The sequence below is a fragment of the Scyliorhinus canicula genome, chromosome 6 (genome assembly GCF_902713615.1).
Source record: "Scyliorhinus canicula chromosome 6, sScyCan1.1, whole genome shotgun sequence".
Classification (NCBI taxonomy): Eukaryota; Metazoa; Chordata; class Chondrichthyes; order Carcharhiniformes; family Scyliorhinidae; genus Scyliorhinus; species Scyliorhinus canicula.
The window spans coordinates 59,280,542-59,299,413 of NC_052151.1; the positions used below are offsets into that span (position 1 = coordinate 59,280,542).

Consider the following 18,872-nt stretch of genomic DNA (forward strand, 5'->3'; position numbering starts at 1 on the left):
GTCGCTGTGCTGCGACACGACTTAGAACATAGAACATAGAACAGTACAGCACAGAACAGGCCCTTCGGCCCTCGATGTTGTGCCGAGCAATGATCACCCTACTTAAACCCACGTAACCCATAACCCAACAATCCCCCCATTAACCTTACACTACGGGCAATTTAGCATGGCCAATCCACCTAACCCGCACATCTTTGGACTGTGGGAGGAAACCGGAGCACCCGGAGGAAACCCACGCACACACGGGGGGGACGTGCAGACTCCACACAGACAGTGACCTAGCCGGGAATCGAACCTGGGACCCTGGAGCTGTGAAGCATTGATGCTAACCACCATGCTACCGTGAGGCCCCTCAGACTTCCTCCACTTCTTTCATCTTCTCACCCTGCTTGCTCACCTTGGCCGATGTCTTTGCCACAGCTACCCTCACCGGGGCGATTGCCTCCTCCACCAGCGATTTCAATGTGACCGCCGTCTCCTTCCTCAAAGCCTCCATATGCCTCGCAAACTGCTTTTCCAGCTCCACCGCCATCACCTCGGTCATCTTTTCCACCGTAAGTAGTGCAGCCCCACCATGCGGTCCGGCATCCGCCATCTTGTCAGCGCTTCTGCTGGCCTTCTCATTCAACGGCGAACCCGGGTTTTCTTCCTCTTTCCTAGCTGCTTTTCGCATCCTCTAACGACTTATTTCTTCTTTCTTTCTTCAATCTGAAAATAACGAAGTAATTATTTTCATAAAATTTTTCCCCAAAAGTTCCAAAGTCAGGAAATCTCTTACCCCGGGATCGGACTTCAACCTCCTCAAAGGTCCATTTTCAGTGGGAGCCACCCACTCTAGTCTCTAGTCCCCCCTCTACATCGCGTTCTGGACTCAGGCCTGCCACCTCGATTGCCTCGCGAAATACTCAGTAGGTTAAGCAGCATCTGAACAGTTAACGAAACAGTTAATTTTTCAGGTTGATGGCCTTTCATCACCTGTGTAGATTGCATATTACCGAACTAGCTGAGATAAAATGGATCGATCTTCATTTGGAGACTTTGTGCATTGAGATAGTGTGCAGCGCAGCCTGGAACAGCGCAGTAGACTTTTAAAAGACTACAACAGAGATTGAAAATTAGCTGTGGCACAGAACTGTAAACCTTTCAAAAGTTAGTGATTTGTCAGTCATGAGGAACTGCTAAAAGTAGTTAATGACATTAAGTTGACTGGACAACAGGGCATCTAAAGTGCACAGAGAGCAGATTAATGCTTTATGCCTGTTATCTTTCAAGATATGGCGAAACTGGTGATCTTAGGCTGGAGCTCGGGATGTGTTCCATTTCACTCTAGTATAAAAGCGAAAGCGTAAACAAAATTTTAGCTGACTGATCTGGTGTATTAGTATCTTGGTGTGAGTCTAACATTGATTTTACTTTGTTCCATATTGTTCAATTTTATTTTTCTTAATTGTAGGTGTTTACTTTGAGAAGGTTTTGAAGAGCTCTGACACCTCTCTGTGGGTGCGGAACATACAAATGTACCTGTCCGGCATTGTGGTAACTGCATTTGGAGTTTACTTGAGCGATGGCGCCCAAGTGATGGAAAAGGGCTTTTTCTATGGATACACCCACTGGGTCTGGTTTGTTGTATGTGAGTACCATTATATTCATAACAAAGTGGACATACGTATGTGTAATTGTTTTAATTCATGTGATAAAATCAGGAACGTGAAAACTATAGACATTAAATGGTCTGTGTGTGCTGAACAAACCAAAAAAACATTGCTTTTTAAAAATTAATTTAGCGAACCCAATTCATTTTTCCAATTAAGGGCAATTTAGCGTGGCCAGTCCACCGACCTGGCACATCTTTGGGTTGTGGGGGCAAAACCCACGCAAACACGAGGAGAATGTGCAAACTCCACACAGACAGTGACCCAGAGCCGGGACCAAACCTGGGACCTCGGCGCCATGAGTCTGCAGTGGTGAAAATGTTCGTGGGAGCTCGTCCTAGAGGGATTCCAATGACGACACTTGTCTACTTGAGCACACAAACGGGACATGTGCATCGCTGGCTAGACCAGCATTTATTGTTCATCCCTAGTTACCCGTGAGAAGGTGGTGATGAGCTGCCTTCGGGGCTGGTTTAGCACAGTGAGCTAAATAGCTGGCTTGTAATGCAGAACAAAACCAGCAGCGCGTGCTCAATTCCCGTACCGGCCTCCCCGAACAGGCACCGGTATATGGCAACTAGGGGCTTTTCACAGTAACTTCATTGAAGCCTACTTGTGACAAGCGAATATTACTTTTTCCTATTATTATTAACAGCCGAGATGTAGGTACACCCATAGTGCTATTAAGGAGGGAGTTCCAGAATTATGACCCAAGTATAAATATTAAAGTTGAATTCAACTGCAATAACTTGCCTGGGCTGGAATTGGAATATTACAGTGGGAATCTCTGGAGACTTAGCAAAGTGCAGTGTGTCAAACACCTTAATATATACAGTCAATTGTTCTGTGGGCCATTTACATTTTAAACTCTCTCCACTGCTGCTTTCTCAGCCCTCGAACGAATGTGATCCCAGGGCTGGGCATTACTAGGGTGCAAATGTTCTTCATAGACCCTTGTCTTCATAGATCTGTAATCTTGTCAGTTTACTTGCTTATTCCGTGATCTATCCTCCATGAATGGGAGGGGAAACAAAACTACATTTTCAGCTACCTGCACTCCAGTAATAAAGATATGCATCTGAACTTTAACTCAGCAATCCAGCTGATTTGTCTGCCTGCCACTAAATTTAGTTTTCACTGTACACCGTTGTACTGTGTGCGATCTATATAAGGTACACCACAGCAACCTGCGAGCTTTTTAACAGCATCGTTCAGTCAGTGCCCTGCACCACCAGTTGGGACTAGAGCATCAGGATTGTGGAGTCAGGGGCGGCACAATGGCACAGTGGTTAGCACTGCCGCCTCATGGCACCGAAGACCGGGGTTCAATCCCGCCCCGGTCACTGTCCGTGTGGAGTTGGCACATTCTCCTCGTGTCTGCGTGGGTTTCACTTCCACAATCAAAAGTTGTGCAGGGCAGATGGATTGGCCAATCTAAATTGCCCCTTAATTGGAACCAAAAATGGGTACTCTAAATTTATAATTAAAAAAAAGATTGTGGAGCCAGTCATCACTTCTAGGTTCCCCTCCCAAGCCACGTGACTTGTACATGTGTTGCTGTAAGCATCATCGGATAAACATCCTGGCACTGTGGCGGCATGGTGGGTGCAGTGGTTGCACAGCTGCCTCATGGCGCCGAGGATCCGGGTTCGAATCCTGGCCCCAGGTTACTGTCCGTGTGGAGTTTGAGACCTGCGTGGGTCTCAGCCCACAACCCAAAGGTGTGCAGGTAGGTGGATTGTCCACGTTGAATTGCCCCTTAATTGGGGTACTCTAAATTTTTAACAAAAAAAGAAAAATAATCCTGGCACTGAGTGTACCAAGTATTACAGGTTCAAGGCAAAATCCTCAACGTTTATCTTGGCTTGAAATGGGTAAAATTTAGGCCTTATTGGTTTTGATGCAATTTGAGTTCAAATTCCTTCAAGAATTTAGGCTATAACGTATGGTTATTCTTCCAGCTAACTACCTATAACAATAGACCACTTTGATCACTTGCAACTGTTCTTTCATCTCCCTAGCATTAGCGAGTCTCGGAGGCCTGTACACTTCCGTTGTTGTGAAGTACACTGATAACATCATGAAGGGATTCTCAGCTGCAGCAGCAATTGTCATTTCCACAGTCGCATCTGTGTTGCTGTTTGGCTTGCAGATAAGTAAGTTTTAAATTCATTACGTTGGTTCTTACTGTTGGAATGACATCGTATCAGTGTAATGATATGCTATGTACCTCAACTGAGCAAAACCTCTTCGATTTAGGGGTTATTTTGGTGAAAACAGGTGCTTATAAGGGGCTGTTTAGCACACTGGGCTAAATCGCTGGCTTTGAAAGCAGACCAAGGCCAGCAGCATGTTTCCCGTAACAGCCTTCCCGAACAGGCGCCGGAATGTGATGACTAGGGGCTTTTCACAGTAACTTCATTTGAACCCTACTTGCGACAATAAGCAATTTTCATTTTCATTTCATTTCAAGACACGCCTGTTTGAAAGTCTAGTCTAGCAATCACTTTTGGCCCTGGTTGCTGATTACCTTCAAACAACTTTAAATTAAAGTAGCAAAAAGAACACTTGCAGATTAAATTAAATATAACTTTTGAGGAACAGTAATGTGGGCCACCTTTATCCCCATAAGACACAGGAGCAGAATTAGGCCATTCAGCCCATCTAGTCTGCACCGCCATTCAATCATGGCTGATATGCTTCTCGTCCCCATTCTCTTGCCTTCTTCCCATAATCCTTGATCCCCTTATTAATCAAGAACTTCTATCTCTGTCTATTTATTTAATAAACATTTTATTGAGGTATTTTTGGTTTTACAACAACAACAAAATACATGAATCTATAAACATAGTGCAAAAACCGTCTCCCTCCCTTACATGTCCTTTATTAGCCCCCTACTCTAAGTTAAACTAACCCCCATCCCTCCTTCTGCTGACGATTAGTTTTCCGCAAAGAAGTTGACGAACGGTTGCCACGTCCGTGGGAACCCTAACATTGACCCCCTCATGGCATTTCTCCAGACAGAGAAAGCTAGCCATGTCCGATAGCCAGGTCTCCGACTTCGGAGGCTTTGAGTTCCTCCAGGCTAATCGTATCCATCTCCGGGCTACCAGGGAAGTAAAGGCTAGAACGTCTGCCTCTTTCTCCTCCTGGATTCCCGGATCTTCCAACACCCCAAAAATCGCCACCTCTGGACTCAGTGCCACCCTTGTTTTTAACAACGTGGACATGACATCTGCAAACCCCTGCCAAAATCCCCTAAGCTTCGGACATGTCGAGAACATGTGGGCATGGTTCGCTGGTCCTCCCGCACACTTTGCACACCTGTCTTCCACCCCAAAGAATCTGCTCATCCGGGCCACTGTCATATGAGCCCAGTGAACAACCTTAAATTGTATCAGGCTGAGCCTGGCACATTTTGCGGACGCGTTGACTCTACTAAACGCGTCTGCCCATAGACCATCCTCTATCTCTCCTCCAGTTCCTCCTCCCACTTGCGCTTCAGCTCCTCAGTCTGCGTCTCCTCTGACCCCATAAGTTCCTTGTAAATGTCAGAGATGCTCCCTTCTCCTACCCACCCTCTGGAAACTACCCTGTCCTGAATCCCTCTTGGTGGTAGGGGTGGGAAGGTTGAAACCTGTTTACGTAGGAAGTCCCGCACCTGCAGGTACCTGAATTTGTTTCCCCTCGCCAACCCAAACTTCTCCTCCAGCACCCTCATACTCGGAAAGCTTCCCTCTGTAAACATATCCTCCCTGCTCTCCGCCATCTCCGGAACCCCCCATCCATACTTCCCGGGGCAAACCGGTGATTATTACAGATTGGAGACCAGACCGATGCTCCCTCTGCTCCCACATGTCTCCTCCATTGCCCCCAGACTCTCAGGGCCGCCACCACGGGGCTGGTGGAGTACCGTGCCGGCAGGAACAGCAGAGGCGCAGTTACCAACGCTCACAAACTGGTGCCTTTGCATGAAGCCGCCTCCATACGCTCCCATGCCGACCCTCCCCCCACCACCAACTTCCTGATCTTGGCTATATTAGCCGCCCTCTCCCCAACTCCGCTCAAGCATTACCGTCCTTACCCGCGGATCTTGCCCACCCAGACAAAGCCAGTGAACACTTTGTTGACCCGTTTAAAAAAGGACCGCGGAATAAAGATGTGGAGACACTGAAATACAATTAGGAATCTCGGGAGGACCGTCATCTTCACCGTCTGCACCCTCCAAGCTAGTGACAACGGAAGCACGTCCCATCTCCGAAAATCGTCCTTCATTTGGTCGTCTAGTCGCACCAGATTTAATTTATGCAGCCGGTCCCATTCCCGCGCCACTTGGATGCCTAGATACCTAAAGCTTCCCCCTACTAATCTAAACGGCAGCTCCCCCAATCGCCTCTCCTGTCCCCTTGCCTGGACCGCAAACATCTCACTGTTCCCCATATTTCGCTTATACCCAGAAAACCGGCCAAATTCCCCTAGAATCCTCATGATTTCCTCTATCTGTTTTGAAGACACTGTGATTTGGCCTTCACAGCCTTCTGCGGCAAAGAGTTCCACAGATTCACCTCTGGCTGAAGAAATTTCTCTTTGTTGAAAGATTATCCCTTCAGTCTGAGGCTATGACCTCGGGTTCTAGTTTCCTATTATTGGAAACATCAACTCCACGTCCACTCTATCCAGGCCTCTCAGTGTCCTGTAAGTTTCAATAAGATTCTCCCCATCCTTCGAAACTCCAATGAGTACAGACCCAGAGTCCTCACCCGTTCCTCATACAACGAGCTCTTCATTCCAGGGATAATTCTTGTGAACTTTCTCTGGACCCTTTCCAAGGCCAGCATATCCTTCCTTAGATACAGGGCCCAAAACTGCTCACAATACTCCAAATTGGCTCTGACCAGAGCCTTATATAGCCTCAGAAGTACATCCGTGGTCTTGTATTCTAGCCCTCCCGACATGAATGCTAACATTGCATTTGCCTTCTTAACTGCCGACTGAACCTGCCCATTAACCTTAAGAGAATCTTGAACAAGGACTCCCAAGTCCTTTTATGCTTATGATTTCCTAAGCATTTCCCCATTTAGAAGATAGTCTATGCCTCCATTCCTCCTTCCAAAGTGCATAACCCTCACCTTTCCGCATGGTATTCCATCTGCCACTTCTTTGCCCACTATCCTAGCCTGGCTAATTTCTTCTGCAGCCCCCTGCTTCCTCAATACTACCTGTCTCCCTGCATTTCTTTACATACTTCTGCATAGTTCCACTGGCTGACACACTGGCAGCTTTCAGGATAGCGCAGAGAACGAGTCAGGGGCCGCACGGGTTCTCCGCGTGGAACTGGGAGGCCCATTGGAGGGGGTCGGAAGGGGGAGAGATGTGCTGTACCTGCAGTGGGGCAGGAGTCCACAGTACCTTCCTTTGTCTATCCTGCAGCAGCTCGACCCTTGTTTTCATCATCCAGACCAAGGGAGTCCTCTAACAAGCTGTCCATCACCAAGTATTCTCTTTCTCTTGGTGGTAAAGAGCCAACACGTGCCCTTTTAGATGAACTCCTCTGTAAATTTCGGGAATGAATATTGCTCGAGTAATGGTGCAATCTTGAGAAAGTGTTTCAAAAAGTACTTCAAAATATTCAGATTTCGAGTAACAAGTGAACGGTAAAAGATGATGTACCTTTAGCACTCAAAAGACCTCGGCAACATGGAGGACACAAAAACTGAGCACGGTATTGAAATTATAGAGGGTGTGTGTGGCTAAAGAATAGTACATTTTGCTGCTTCTATGTTAGACAACGCATTGGCAGATATTAGACTATCTTTCTAATATAAGCAAAGAACTTTATTTTCTTTTTGTTTAATTTCAGCCCTCAGCTTTATATCTGGATCTATTCTCGTCTGTATTTCTATATATTATTATGGTTTACCAAAGCAGAGCACGGCCACATTTGAAAAGGCTACAACAGAGAAATCCAAACAGCCACCGGAAGATGTGTGATCATGAATGAACATTTTATTCAGAAAAGGCCAAAAAGGACAGAGTAAAAAGACCTCCTTATCTGCATTGACCCAGCTTTTCGTGGGATGTGACTTTTTAAAAAAAAAAATCTCTGTAGGTTATTGATGCATTTTTATTGCACTTAGTGATCAGCAAGGTGAATGTTTTTGTGCAATGTGAAAACCAAGGAATGCACCCAATTATTTATCAAACCGGTAAAGAAGGATTAAAAAAAAAAAAATCAGACTTGATGAAGTTGCTGTTAACACAATGCTCCAGATGGATCACAATTGGTCATCAAACAATTCCAAAATTCACTGCTGGACTTTGCTATTTTTGTTTTCCGATTTCATTTCTGGCAGCATATGAAATTTAAAATCCACCTGCTTTTCAGTCCACGCATACTATATTTTTAGTTGCTGAATAACTCTAAATGTTTATTCCTCAATTGGTATCTGGAATTGTGGTCCCCTTAGAAGCCCTGCGCTACTCTGTAAGTCTTCTCCTCCTCCTCCTTCCGGATTGATTGAGTGTCCGCTATTGTCTTTACATCCAAAAGCACGGCAGTCTCCCTATAAACCCACAGCATGATTTGGCTTGAATATGTGGAAAGCCTCTTTAAAAAAAAAAAATGTCATTTATATTGTAATTAGCATTTTACACAAAACCAAAATTCATTATTTAAATCTCATTCTTTTTAACATTCACAAAAAATAAGTCAACATTGACCCTGTACACAAACTGGTTAGCAGCAAAATGACTTCTCCCATCTTTAAACTCTTTAGTTCATCTGTCTGCAGTTGCAAAATGAGGAATAGCTTGGAAAATAGTGATTGGTGTTACAAATCAGATTTTGGTACTTGGAGTTATACTGTGCATTCTGGAACTCCTTTCGTGCCAGTCACACAAATAAAACAACACTATGCTGCATTCACAGAATTGTTGTTCTGGCACAGGAGGAGGCCATTTGGCCCATCCCTGGCTCTCAAATCGAGCATCATGGTTTTGTGCTATTCCCTGCCTTTTTCCCATATTCCTGCACATTGCTTCTAATCAGGTAATCATCTAAAGCCCTCTTGAATACCTCAGTGGAACCTGCCTGCAGCCCACTTCCAGGCAGTGCATTCCAGACCGGAACCACGCATTGTGTGGAGAGAATAAAGTTCTCACATCACATTCCCCGTCAAACCTGAGCCTGTTCTTACTCTGCGCTCTGTTCCGCACATTTATCCCTTGAATCGTCCATGGGTCATGACAGCATAGCAATTTTTAGAAAATAAGTAATTGAGCAAACCACTCCTTTACACTCAGCAAAATAAAATTCTGCTTATTCTCACTATTCTGCTGCTAGTTATTACCACAGAACCTAACAACCCAGGGACCATTAATCCTCTTTGAAGGTTAAAGAATAGGAGAACAATAATCTACTGGTTACGTGACTAGAAATGTTTTTTTGTTGTTGCTGGAATTAATCCATGAAATTCTTTATAATCCAATTTATTAATGACATTGAAGAAATGCTATTGTGAGAAAAGGCAGCGAAAATATTCATGGATATACTCTTTCTAATCTTAGATTAAGAAATATGAAAAGAAGTGTTAAATATTGAATTGAAGCTTTTAATGAGATTTGGAGCTTCCCCATCTAGTAACTGATATTGGTAAAAGTCCGATGTTTGTACATCCCTCAGAATGGGAGGGATGTTGTGCCTGAAGAGGAAAGAAACAAAAATTTTAACTTTTTGCTGAATCGTTGAACAAATGACAAAAATAACAAACGTCTGGCACTTAAAAAAGGCCTCTAGCAAGAAGTTATCAATTCATCTCATTCCCGTTGTTGTAAATCCTTACAATGAACAAAAAGGTGTATTCATTAATATGTTTCAGACGTGAGGAAAATGTGATTTATTCTTTTTAGCTAATGGTAGAAGGATTCTCATGGTTGAAGGTAGAAGGACAGACGCAGGTTTAAGCTTTTGGACAAGGGACAAATGGTTATGAGAGGAAGAACCTTTTTATTGATTTGGCACTCACTGTCGGTGCGGCCGCTGGAAGCAGAGACTCTGAATGATTTCAAAATTAACTTGGGTGGGCAGTTGAGGGAAATAAAGCTGGAGGGCTACAGGGAAAATGTGGGGGAATAGGATTGATTAGAACCATCTATAGAGAGCCAGTATTGACTATGCCATATTAACTCCATGGGGTAAGGGTTTAAACGCTGCAGGCTGTTCTTCACTTCTAGATTCACTTCACTTCTAGATTCAAACCACACCAGACTGGCTAAAGTTTGAACCCAGTTCCTATGGACTTCATGCAGAACTCTACAATTTAACATTGTGTAGCACGGAGTTAGTGGCCTCTTTTTATGATGCGCTCTTCTGCTGAAGATGAGGCTGATATTAATGCAAGTATAATTCCAAGTATAACCATCCCTCGACAAAGAGTTGGTATTAATAGCGTTTGCTTTGATTTGTAAGTTGAAGGCTGATTACGTTATTAAGAAACTGAAAGACGCCAAAGTCCCAGAGGACCATAGGCTGCTCTCTCCTCCTGTGAGAGAGAGCTGACTGGTGGTGATTTAGTCTGACCACACCTCGTGGCGTGGGACAAGGTTGAGAAGGCAGGGCCTCCATGGTAACCTCAACTGGTACGGGAATTGTCGGTGTCACTTTGCACTATAAACCAGCCGTCCAGCTAACAGTCCCCTCAAATTGCACACAGCCTGCAAAAAGTAAGCTTTCTTTCCTTTTTAATTATGATCTCCCATTCTCTCCCTGTGCCGCCCATGTCTTTGCCATGTCTTCCCTAATTCAGAACTGTGTGGAATCAAGATATGGCAGCGATTGCCCTTTCTATTAATGTAAGCTTTCATTTTTTTGTGCTTATGGTTCTGGACTCCACATGCCAAGAATGCAGATCAGTAGCATTGCTGCCTATGGCGCTGAGGACCCGGGTTCGAATCCCGGCCCTGGGTCACTGTCCGTGGAGTTTGCGCAATCTCCCCGTGTCTGCATGGGTTTCACCCCCACAACCTAAAGATGTGCAGGATAGGTGGATTGGCCATGCTAAATTGCCGCTTATTTGGAAAAAGAAATAATTGGGTACTCTAAAAAAAAATTTTAAAAGGAGTGCAGATCAGGCAGTGGGACTCCAGCTGAAAATCCAACATGCGTTCCATTACACGCATTAATGATTAAAAAGAGTGAACCTAAATTTATAACCAACACTTCACAGGTTAAAGTAAAGTTCTATTTTTAATATGAGACCGTCTTAAGAAAATAATATATTTTTACCCCTGTCCTTGGGCAATTTAATGGCATTACCTTCAAATAACTGTCATTTAGCCTCATCCATCTATAATGAAAATGAATGAAAATCGCTTACTGTCACGAGTAGGCTTCAAATGAAGTTACTGTGAAAAGCCCCTAGTCGCCACATTCCGGCGCCTGTTCGGGGAGGCTGGTACGGGAATTGAACTGTTGCTGGCCTGCCTTGGTCTGCTTTAAAAGCCAGCTCTTTAACCCAGTGATAAACCAGCTCCAAGTGGCCTAAAATAAGTGGCATGAAATGATTTATTCATTAAAAGGTCACGGTAAATGTAGGCTGTAGCACCATGGATTAATGGTTCATTATGCGCTGCATGTTTTGGTGTGATGGCTGTTTACGTACACGTTTTAAATTGTTTGCCCACATTCAATTTAAACTCTTGAAATTTATTTTTTAAAATATATCTTGAGTACCGAATTATTTTTTTTCAATTAAGGGGAAATTTAGAGTGGCCAATCCACCTAACCTGCACATCTTTGGGTTATGGTGGTGAAACCCAAGCAGACACTGGGAGAAGGTGCAAACTCCACGTAGGCAGTGACCCAGGGCCGGGATCGAACCTGGGTCCTCAGTGCCGTAGGCTGCAGTGCTAACCACTGCACCACCGTGATGCCCGAACTCTTGTGATATTGAAGACTAAAATGACATGAGAACCTCAACTTTTAGATTCTCGCCCCTTTTCTCATTTGTCTTCTAAAATAATTCAATTGAAAAAAAACCTGCATAAGAAATGTATAGGTGCCAATGAAGTATAACGGAATTCCTATGATTTCCAAATGGTCATTTAAAAATTTTTTAGAGTACCCAATTCTTTTTTTATCCCAATTAAGGGGCAATTTAGCGTGGCCAATCCACCTACGCAGCACATCTTTGGGTTCTGGGGGTGAGATCCACGCAGACACGGGGAGAATGTGCAAACTACAGGTGTGTCACTCTCCATGAAGCATAACTGTGCCACTGTGTCGCCCTTTCGTATAACCAGCATGAGACACTTTAGTATCAAACACTGAATGTACTGGGTGTCCACTGTCTTCATCCCGAAGATCAATTCTGCTTTGACTTTTTTCCATTAAACTACCCATTTGTTTGAATGAAACAGGGCAACATTTACTTATTGACTGTGCCTTCAGCAGCACGAGTTACCTTAGATACTGATCACATTTCCTTGAGTTACTTGCAGTTGCCTGTGGATACTAGTGCAAGTGCAGTCTGTGAACATTGTATGCTGTATGGAGAATTGAACCTGTATAGCAATCCACAACAGAGTTTGAGTGGACACTTCTATTGTGAAATATTATCAACCATTATTCTGAATGTAGTTTGAAATTAGTAGATTCTCAGGAAATCTGTAATTACACAGGTTCCATTCATCTCTATGCTGGGAATCTACTTGTCATGAGTTGGTGATATTTTAGTACTGTGAATGGTAGAACTCATTACGTGTTGTGTTAATAAAGAATGTTAACTTCTAACCTATGTGCCCAAATTCAAATTGATATTAGGATCTTTTTCTGTGAAACTCTTGGTGCTGTAATGTGGTCACACAAGCTTTGGGAAAGGATACAATAATTGTTCATTTGAATATCAATTTGTTTTGGACTTTCTAATGGTGAGAAATAACTTTTTTTAGCAAAACTTCACCTTGCAGCTGCATTGAAGTCAGCCAGAAGGGAAACAGCAACCAAATTTCTAGCATGCATCTTTTAAACATTCATGATATTTATATATAACCTGTGAAAGCCTACTTCAAACCACTGTAGCAGATGCTACTATTCAAAACATTCTTTATTGCTATGCTGCTCTTTGACTTCTCAATCAACAGCTGTTCAACATATTCCAGGAATTACTTGTGATTATTTATTGTTCTTGAGAAAAGTTTAATTGTGCAATATGTGGTTCGCAATGTACTTCCTTTGAATATTATCTTTTCATTTTTTTCTTGGCATCGGAGCATCAGTGGCAAGGTCAGCATGTGTTGTCCATCCCACTGCCTTTAATCACTGCAATTCATGTGGACACACCCAGAGATATCAGAGATGGTGTGTCAGGATTTTGAAGCAGTAACATGGAAGGAACAGTGATTTGTTGCACGAGGAGCTGGTGTTTGGCTTAGAGGGGATCTTGAAGATGGTGTTGACTTGTTGCTTTAGTTTTTCTAGGTGTTAGAAATTGCAGATCTGGAATGTGCTGTATGTGCTTGGACTGATGTCAATATTTCCGTCACTTCCCTCTATAAATTGGTATAGTTTTCTTCTAAGACACTTCATTTATGTGAAGCACTTTCATGTAACAACTTTTCAAGTGGTGCTAAACATTGTTTTGCACCAGCTTGTTACCAATTTGCGGAACAGTAGAAATGGTCTCCCCAAGTTATTTTCTTAGTCTTTGCTTTGTGTAAACTTAGAATTCTACCTTTTTGTTATTGGTATCATTCCAATGAATAAGTCAACTTTTGAACTGCAATTTCCTGATGTTCTAAGATCACACATGTAGGTATATAAATGCAAGCCTTAAGGTATAGGTGGTTATCATGCTGTCATAATATATTTTTAAAAATTTATCCTGGCTGGGATATTTACCTATTAAGTTTCCTTGTTTTTGGACCAAACAAAACTCATTCTGCCATTATGCCTCTGCCATTTTCCAATCTCTTCCTGGATTGCTTGAGTGTTCTCTCATTCTTCCTGCAAGTCTCTTTTCCCTGTCTTCTCCCTCTTTCATTGACAGTTTTCTGGGTGATAATATTTACTTTTAATGTTTCACTGTTGTAACACTTTCTTCAAATGACGGTGCTGATTAAGATTGGAAAAATGCAAGTTGAACAATTTTTAAAAAAAAATGCAACTAGGATGAATTTTCATAGCCAGCTGGACTTATGAATTAGATAGCCAAACAATCCACAATTGTGCCATGTCAGATCTTACATTTGGCCCAATCAAAATGCACAAAGGTGACACTTGAGCATGGGAGCTTTAGTCTCATGCATGAGGACCTTCAAGCCTAGAGATGCATAAGGGAGGCAAAGCCTATGTCTGTTCTCCATAACATATTTTTCCCAGAACAGGTTGCTAGCTACAGGTGTGCCACTCTGCATCAAGCATACTGACCAGGGGAGTTTCCCGCTTTTGCTGCCTACTATATGTTGAAAGGATTTGTCGGTTGATAATCGTCACATCTGGCTGCATTATAAACGTGCCCTTCATGGTTGGCTACCAAGTCATTGAGTGGGACTCAAACCCAGCATTTCTGGCTCAGAGGCAGGGACGATACCCACTGCATCACAAGACCTCTGAGCTTGAGACCCAGACAACAATTACTAAATTAGGCATAGGAGGTTTCCCCAACCCCACCACCACATAGTTTGGCAATGGTGAATAGTACTTGGGGTTAACAGGCAGACAACCTACTTCCAAGACTTTACGAATCAAAAAATGAAAGCAAAATACTGCCATCTGTGAGCGAGGGAAAGTGGGGGGTTAACATTTTGGGTTGACTATCTTTCATGTTCTATTTTTAAATCCCAGGGCTTGAAAAAGGTTAATGGTTACTCACTGGACTGTACAATTAACAGTTCAAATTGTGAATCTGGTAAATAAATGCAATTGTGATACTAGATGGATGACTTTACTGCAGGTGGTGCATTGAAGCACCAGGCCACGTCGGCATGATAGAGAAGCCTTTTAGGAAAAATAACAGTCACACTAGAAATGCAGTAGGAAGGTGGCAAAAAATAAATAAATTGTGATAGGAGCCAATGAGCAAAAGTAGAGAAAAATTCAAGAGAAACCTATAAACATGGAAAGACATTCTCCCTGGCAAGGAGTTTCTGTAGAGAATTGGTGGTTGTTTTGTAACAACCTTTCATTGCCATGTACACTTTATAATGGAACAATGATTAACAAGATTGTTGTCACTTTATTAATATAACATAGTAGCATGGGTACAGAGTTCATGTTTCCATCAGATGCTACCAAAGCTGTAAAAGCACATCAAGGACAATGCCAACTTAAAACCACAGCAGATAATACTATGCAAAGCATTCTTTGTTGTCATGCTTCGCTCTGAGCTCCTCCTTTGGCTTCTCAATCAACAGCCGTTCAACATCTTCCAGGACTCAATTTTCTACTAAGACACCATTGCAAAAATAATTCAAAGATTGGAAAATATCAACTTCGCGAATGGTATGGAATTACTATTAATCATTTCCTTGTTTTTAAACAGGTAGTGAAAGTATAAAAGCAAATTACTGCAGATGCTGGCATCTGAAACGAAAACAGAAAATACGAGACAATCTCAGCAGGTCTGACAGCATCTATGGAAGAGAGAAGGGAGCTAATGTCTGGATGCTTTGACAGTCATCCACTTAAAACATTAGTATCCATTTCCCTCGACAGATGTTGTCAGGCCTGCTGAGATTGTCCAGTATTTTCTGTTTTTGTTGGAGTTAATAAATTACATTGATATTAAAGTTAGTAACTTGCATTGATATAGTGCCTTTAATGTAGAAAGAGGAACACAAAATGTTTCAGAGTTAGGAAAATGTATAACATACCAAAGGAGGTGTTGGTGAGGAGGTGACCGAAAGCTTGGGTAGAGGTGAGTTTAAAGGATGAAAGGTGGAGAAACAGATGAAGGCTTGGTAGTAAGTCAAGGCCAGAGACGAGACAGGGTGTGAGCAGCAATTTGGACCATGAAAGGAATTGCAGAAATGGGAACCAGATGCAGCTCAACAGGAACTAGGCGGAATGGGAAGCAAACTGTAGGGCTCAAGTTTATGGATGGGAACACTGGATGGAATTCTCCGTTGCCCGACGCCGATATCGTAATCGGCGATCGGGTGGAGAATCCCTTCCGATGCTCAAATTGGGCAGCACCGGTTTGACAGTGGTTTTAGAGTATCCGCCCCCTCCAAAATGGTGAAACGGCATTGGTGCTTCTTTGGAAGGCCCTTCTCCGATGCTCCGCCCCTGATGGGCTAAGTTCCCGACCGCGCAGTTGGCATGTGGTCTGAGTGGTCAGGAACCCGGTGTGGTGGCTGCGGACTGTCCAGCACTGGCACACTTCAGCTGGCACTTACCTGCTGAAACGGCGAATCCAGCCCTGGAATAATGAAAGGTGTGAAGTATTGTTGAAGGTGAAAGGTTTTTTTTGTGATGGTATGAAAACCAAAATGTCAACTTGGGCTGGAATAAACACTGAGGTTCTGAAGCCTTATTTAGCCGAAGAGGGTGCCTTGGGGATGTGGGAAGGGCAATTAATTTGTAAGGGAAGTTGAAGATAGGTTTGGTCTTCCCGCTGTTCAGCATAATGCATTGAAGACACACAGGAAATGGTGGATGGAGGTGGGGAAGGGTGGGATGAGGGGAAGAAAAACAGAATGCTATAACTAGGTATAAAACACACCCATGTTGTAAACTCAAAACGAAATGGTGGCATTGGAGGTTTAAAATTGAAATTTATATATGTCTTGTCAAATTTATTGATTCATCAGAGCAAATCCTGCATTCACCCAAGCAGCACTAATAAAATGCATACTTTATAGAATTTCTTGACATGGATGATAGCTTGCTACTTTCAGACTAATTACTCCATAATTTGTACACATTTGTATTTTTCTGATTTCCAGCATGAAAATGAAAATCGCTTATTGTCACGAGTAGACTTCAACGAAGTTACTGTGAAAAGCCCCTAGTCACCGCATTCCGGTGCCTGTCCTGGGAGGCTGGTATGGGAATCAAACAGTGCTGCTGGCCTGCTTTAAAAGCCAGCGATTTAGCCGAGTGAGCTAAACCAGCCCCTGCATCCAGCATCTGCAAAGTGCTGGAAATACTCAAGTCTGGCAGCATCTGTAGAGAAACTTTTTGACATACAATAATACTTGACTCAAAATGCTAACTTTCTCTCTCAACAGATGCTACCAGACCTCAGTATTTCTAGCACTATCTTTATGCTGCGACCATTCACCATTGTATTACATTACATTGTGTTATGTTGGTGCCCTTGTGGGCTCCGCTCTCTCGGGGGAGGTAAATAGATCTGCAGCCTGTAGACGGCACTCAGTACAGAGCAGTCGCAGGCAGGCACAGTTCTAGCTGATTAAAACCACTGTTCACTTCAACTCTCCGTCTCGTGTGAATTGATGGTCGCATCAATTTAATCAGCTACAATATCACTATGGAAGCAGCCCTCAAACCTGACCAACTGGAACTCTACCCACAGCTGAAGCCAAAGGAATCATTTTGCACTGGCTCCACTGTTTTCAGGTCTACCTCGCCGCCTCCTCCTCGCCCACCGTCACCCAGGAACAGAAACTGAGTCTCCTCCACGCCCGGGTGAGCTACAGAATCTCCATGCAGATAGAGGAAACGACCACATACGCAGATGCGGTCACGATCCTGAAAAAGCAGTACGTGAAGCCGGTGAACGAAGTTCGCACGGCACCTCCTCACCACTCATCGTCAACGCCCCAGGGAATTGCTGGAGGAATACCTACACGACCTGAAGGTACTCGTGCGAAACTGCAACTACAAGGACGTCACGGCCTCGCAGTATATGGAACTCGCCATTCGGGACACCTATGTGGCTGGAATCCAGTCCAACTACGTCAGACAGCGCTTGCTCGAAAAGGGTGCCCTCGACCTAGAAGAGACAGTAAAACTATTCACCTCCTTAGAAGTAGCTTTTCAGAACCTCAATGCTTTCCCCTCCGACCACACGACCCCCTCGTGGACACCTGGCCAGAGGGTGCCCCAGGCCTGTGCTGCACAGCTGCCCACCCAACCCAGGAGGCTGCCCTGCTATTTCTGCAGCCAGCACCCCAGGCAGCGTTGCCAAGCCCGGAACACGACCTGTAGCGACTGCGGCAACAAAGGACACTTTGCCAAAGTCTGCCTGGCCAGATCCAAAGCTCCTAAATTACAGGCCTGACTTTCAGACTCACTGGCCTGCAGACCCCGCAGCGTGGCTGCGTTCCTGCCGGCACCGCCCCCTTTGGACGCGTCATCAGCCTCGTGCTGTCTGTGGGGGCAGCCATCTTTGACCCTACCCAACACATGCGACTCATGGGGGCCACATCCTGGCCGCCATCTCCTACACAGCCCGCCATATGTGACTCACGGGGGCCGCCCTCTTCAACGCCGCCCAACACGTACGACTGATGGGGGGCAGCTATCTTGGGACTACCCCACCACCTCCAACCACACGAGATACCTGCAACTCAGCGCCAGATGCCCTGTCCCACGCCATTCACAATGACCTCTGTCATCCAGGGGTCACCCGGCTTCTCCACTTCAAGGCCTGCATCCTGCCCTACTCCACTGAGGAGGTCAGGGCCATGACCAGGGACTGCCAAATCTGCGCCGAGTCTAAGCTGCACTTCTATCGACCAGATAAGGCCCATCTGGTGAAGGCATCCCAGACCTTTGAGCGCCTCAGCATCGATTTCAAAGGGCCTCTCCCCTCTACTGACCGCAACACGTATTTTCTTAATATCGTTGACGAGTACTCCCATTTCCCCTTTGCAATCCCTTGCCCCGACATGACCATGGCCACTGTCATTAAGGCCCTGCATAATATCTTCACTCTGTTCGGTATCCCCACTTACGTCCACAGTGACCAGGGCTCCTCGTTCATGAGCGACCAACTGCCTCAGTACCTGCTCGGTAAGGGCATCGATTCGAGCAGGACTACGTTACAACCCAAGGGGAAATGGACAGGTGGAGAGGGAGAACGCGATGGTATGGAAAGCTGTCCTTCTGGTCCTATGGTCCAGGAGTCTCCCAGTTTCCCACTGGCAGGAGGTCCTCCCCGACGCGCTCCACTCCATTAGGTCACTTCTTTGCACAGCCACGAATGAGACCCCTCATGACCGCCTGCTTATTTCCCCCAGGAAATCCACCTCCGG

The 18,872-nt window shown here is 44.5% G+C and overlaps 1 protein-coding gene across 1 annotated transcript in view; it reads left to right on the forward strand.

Annotated features, from left to right (window-relative positions):
* The window catches only part of slc35a1 (solute carrier family 35 member A1), a 32,005-nt gene extending 23,023 nt beyond the window's left edge, over window positions 1-8,982 (forward strand). The window contains exons 6-8 of the mRNA XM_038799330.1: window positions 1,454-1,630; window positions 3,674-3,808; window positions 7,513-8,982. Coding sequence (XP_038655258.1) covers window positions 1,454-1,630; window positions 3,674-3,808; window positions 7,513-7,643 — 443 coding nt within the window. The 3' untranslated portion in view covers window positions 7,644-8,982. The remainder of the gene's footprint in view (window positions 1-1,453; window positions 1,631-3,673; window positions 3,809-7,512) is intronic.
* The last annotated feature ends 9,890 nt before the right edge of the window (window positions 8,983-18,872 follow it).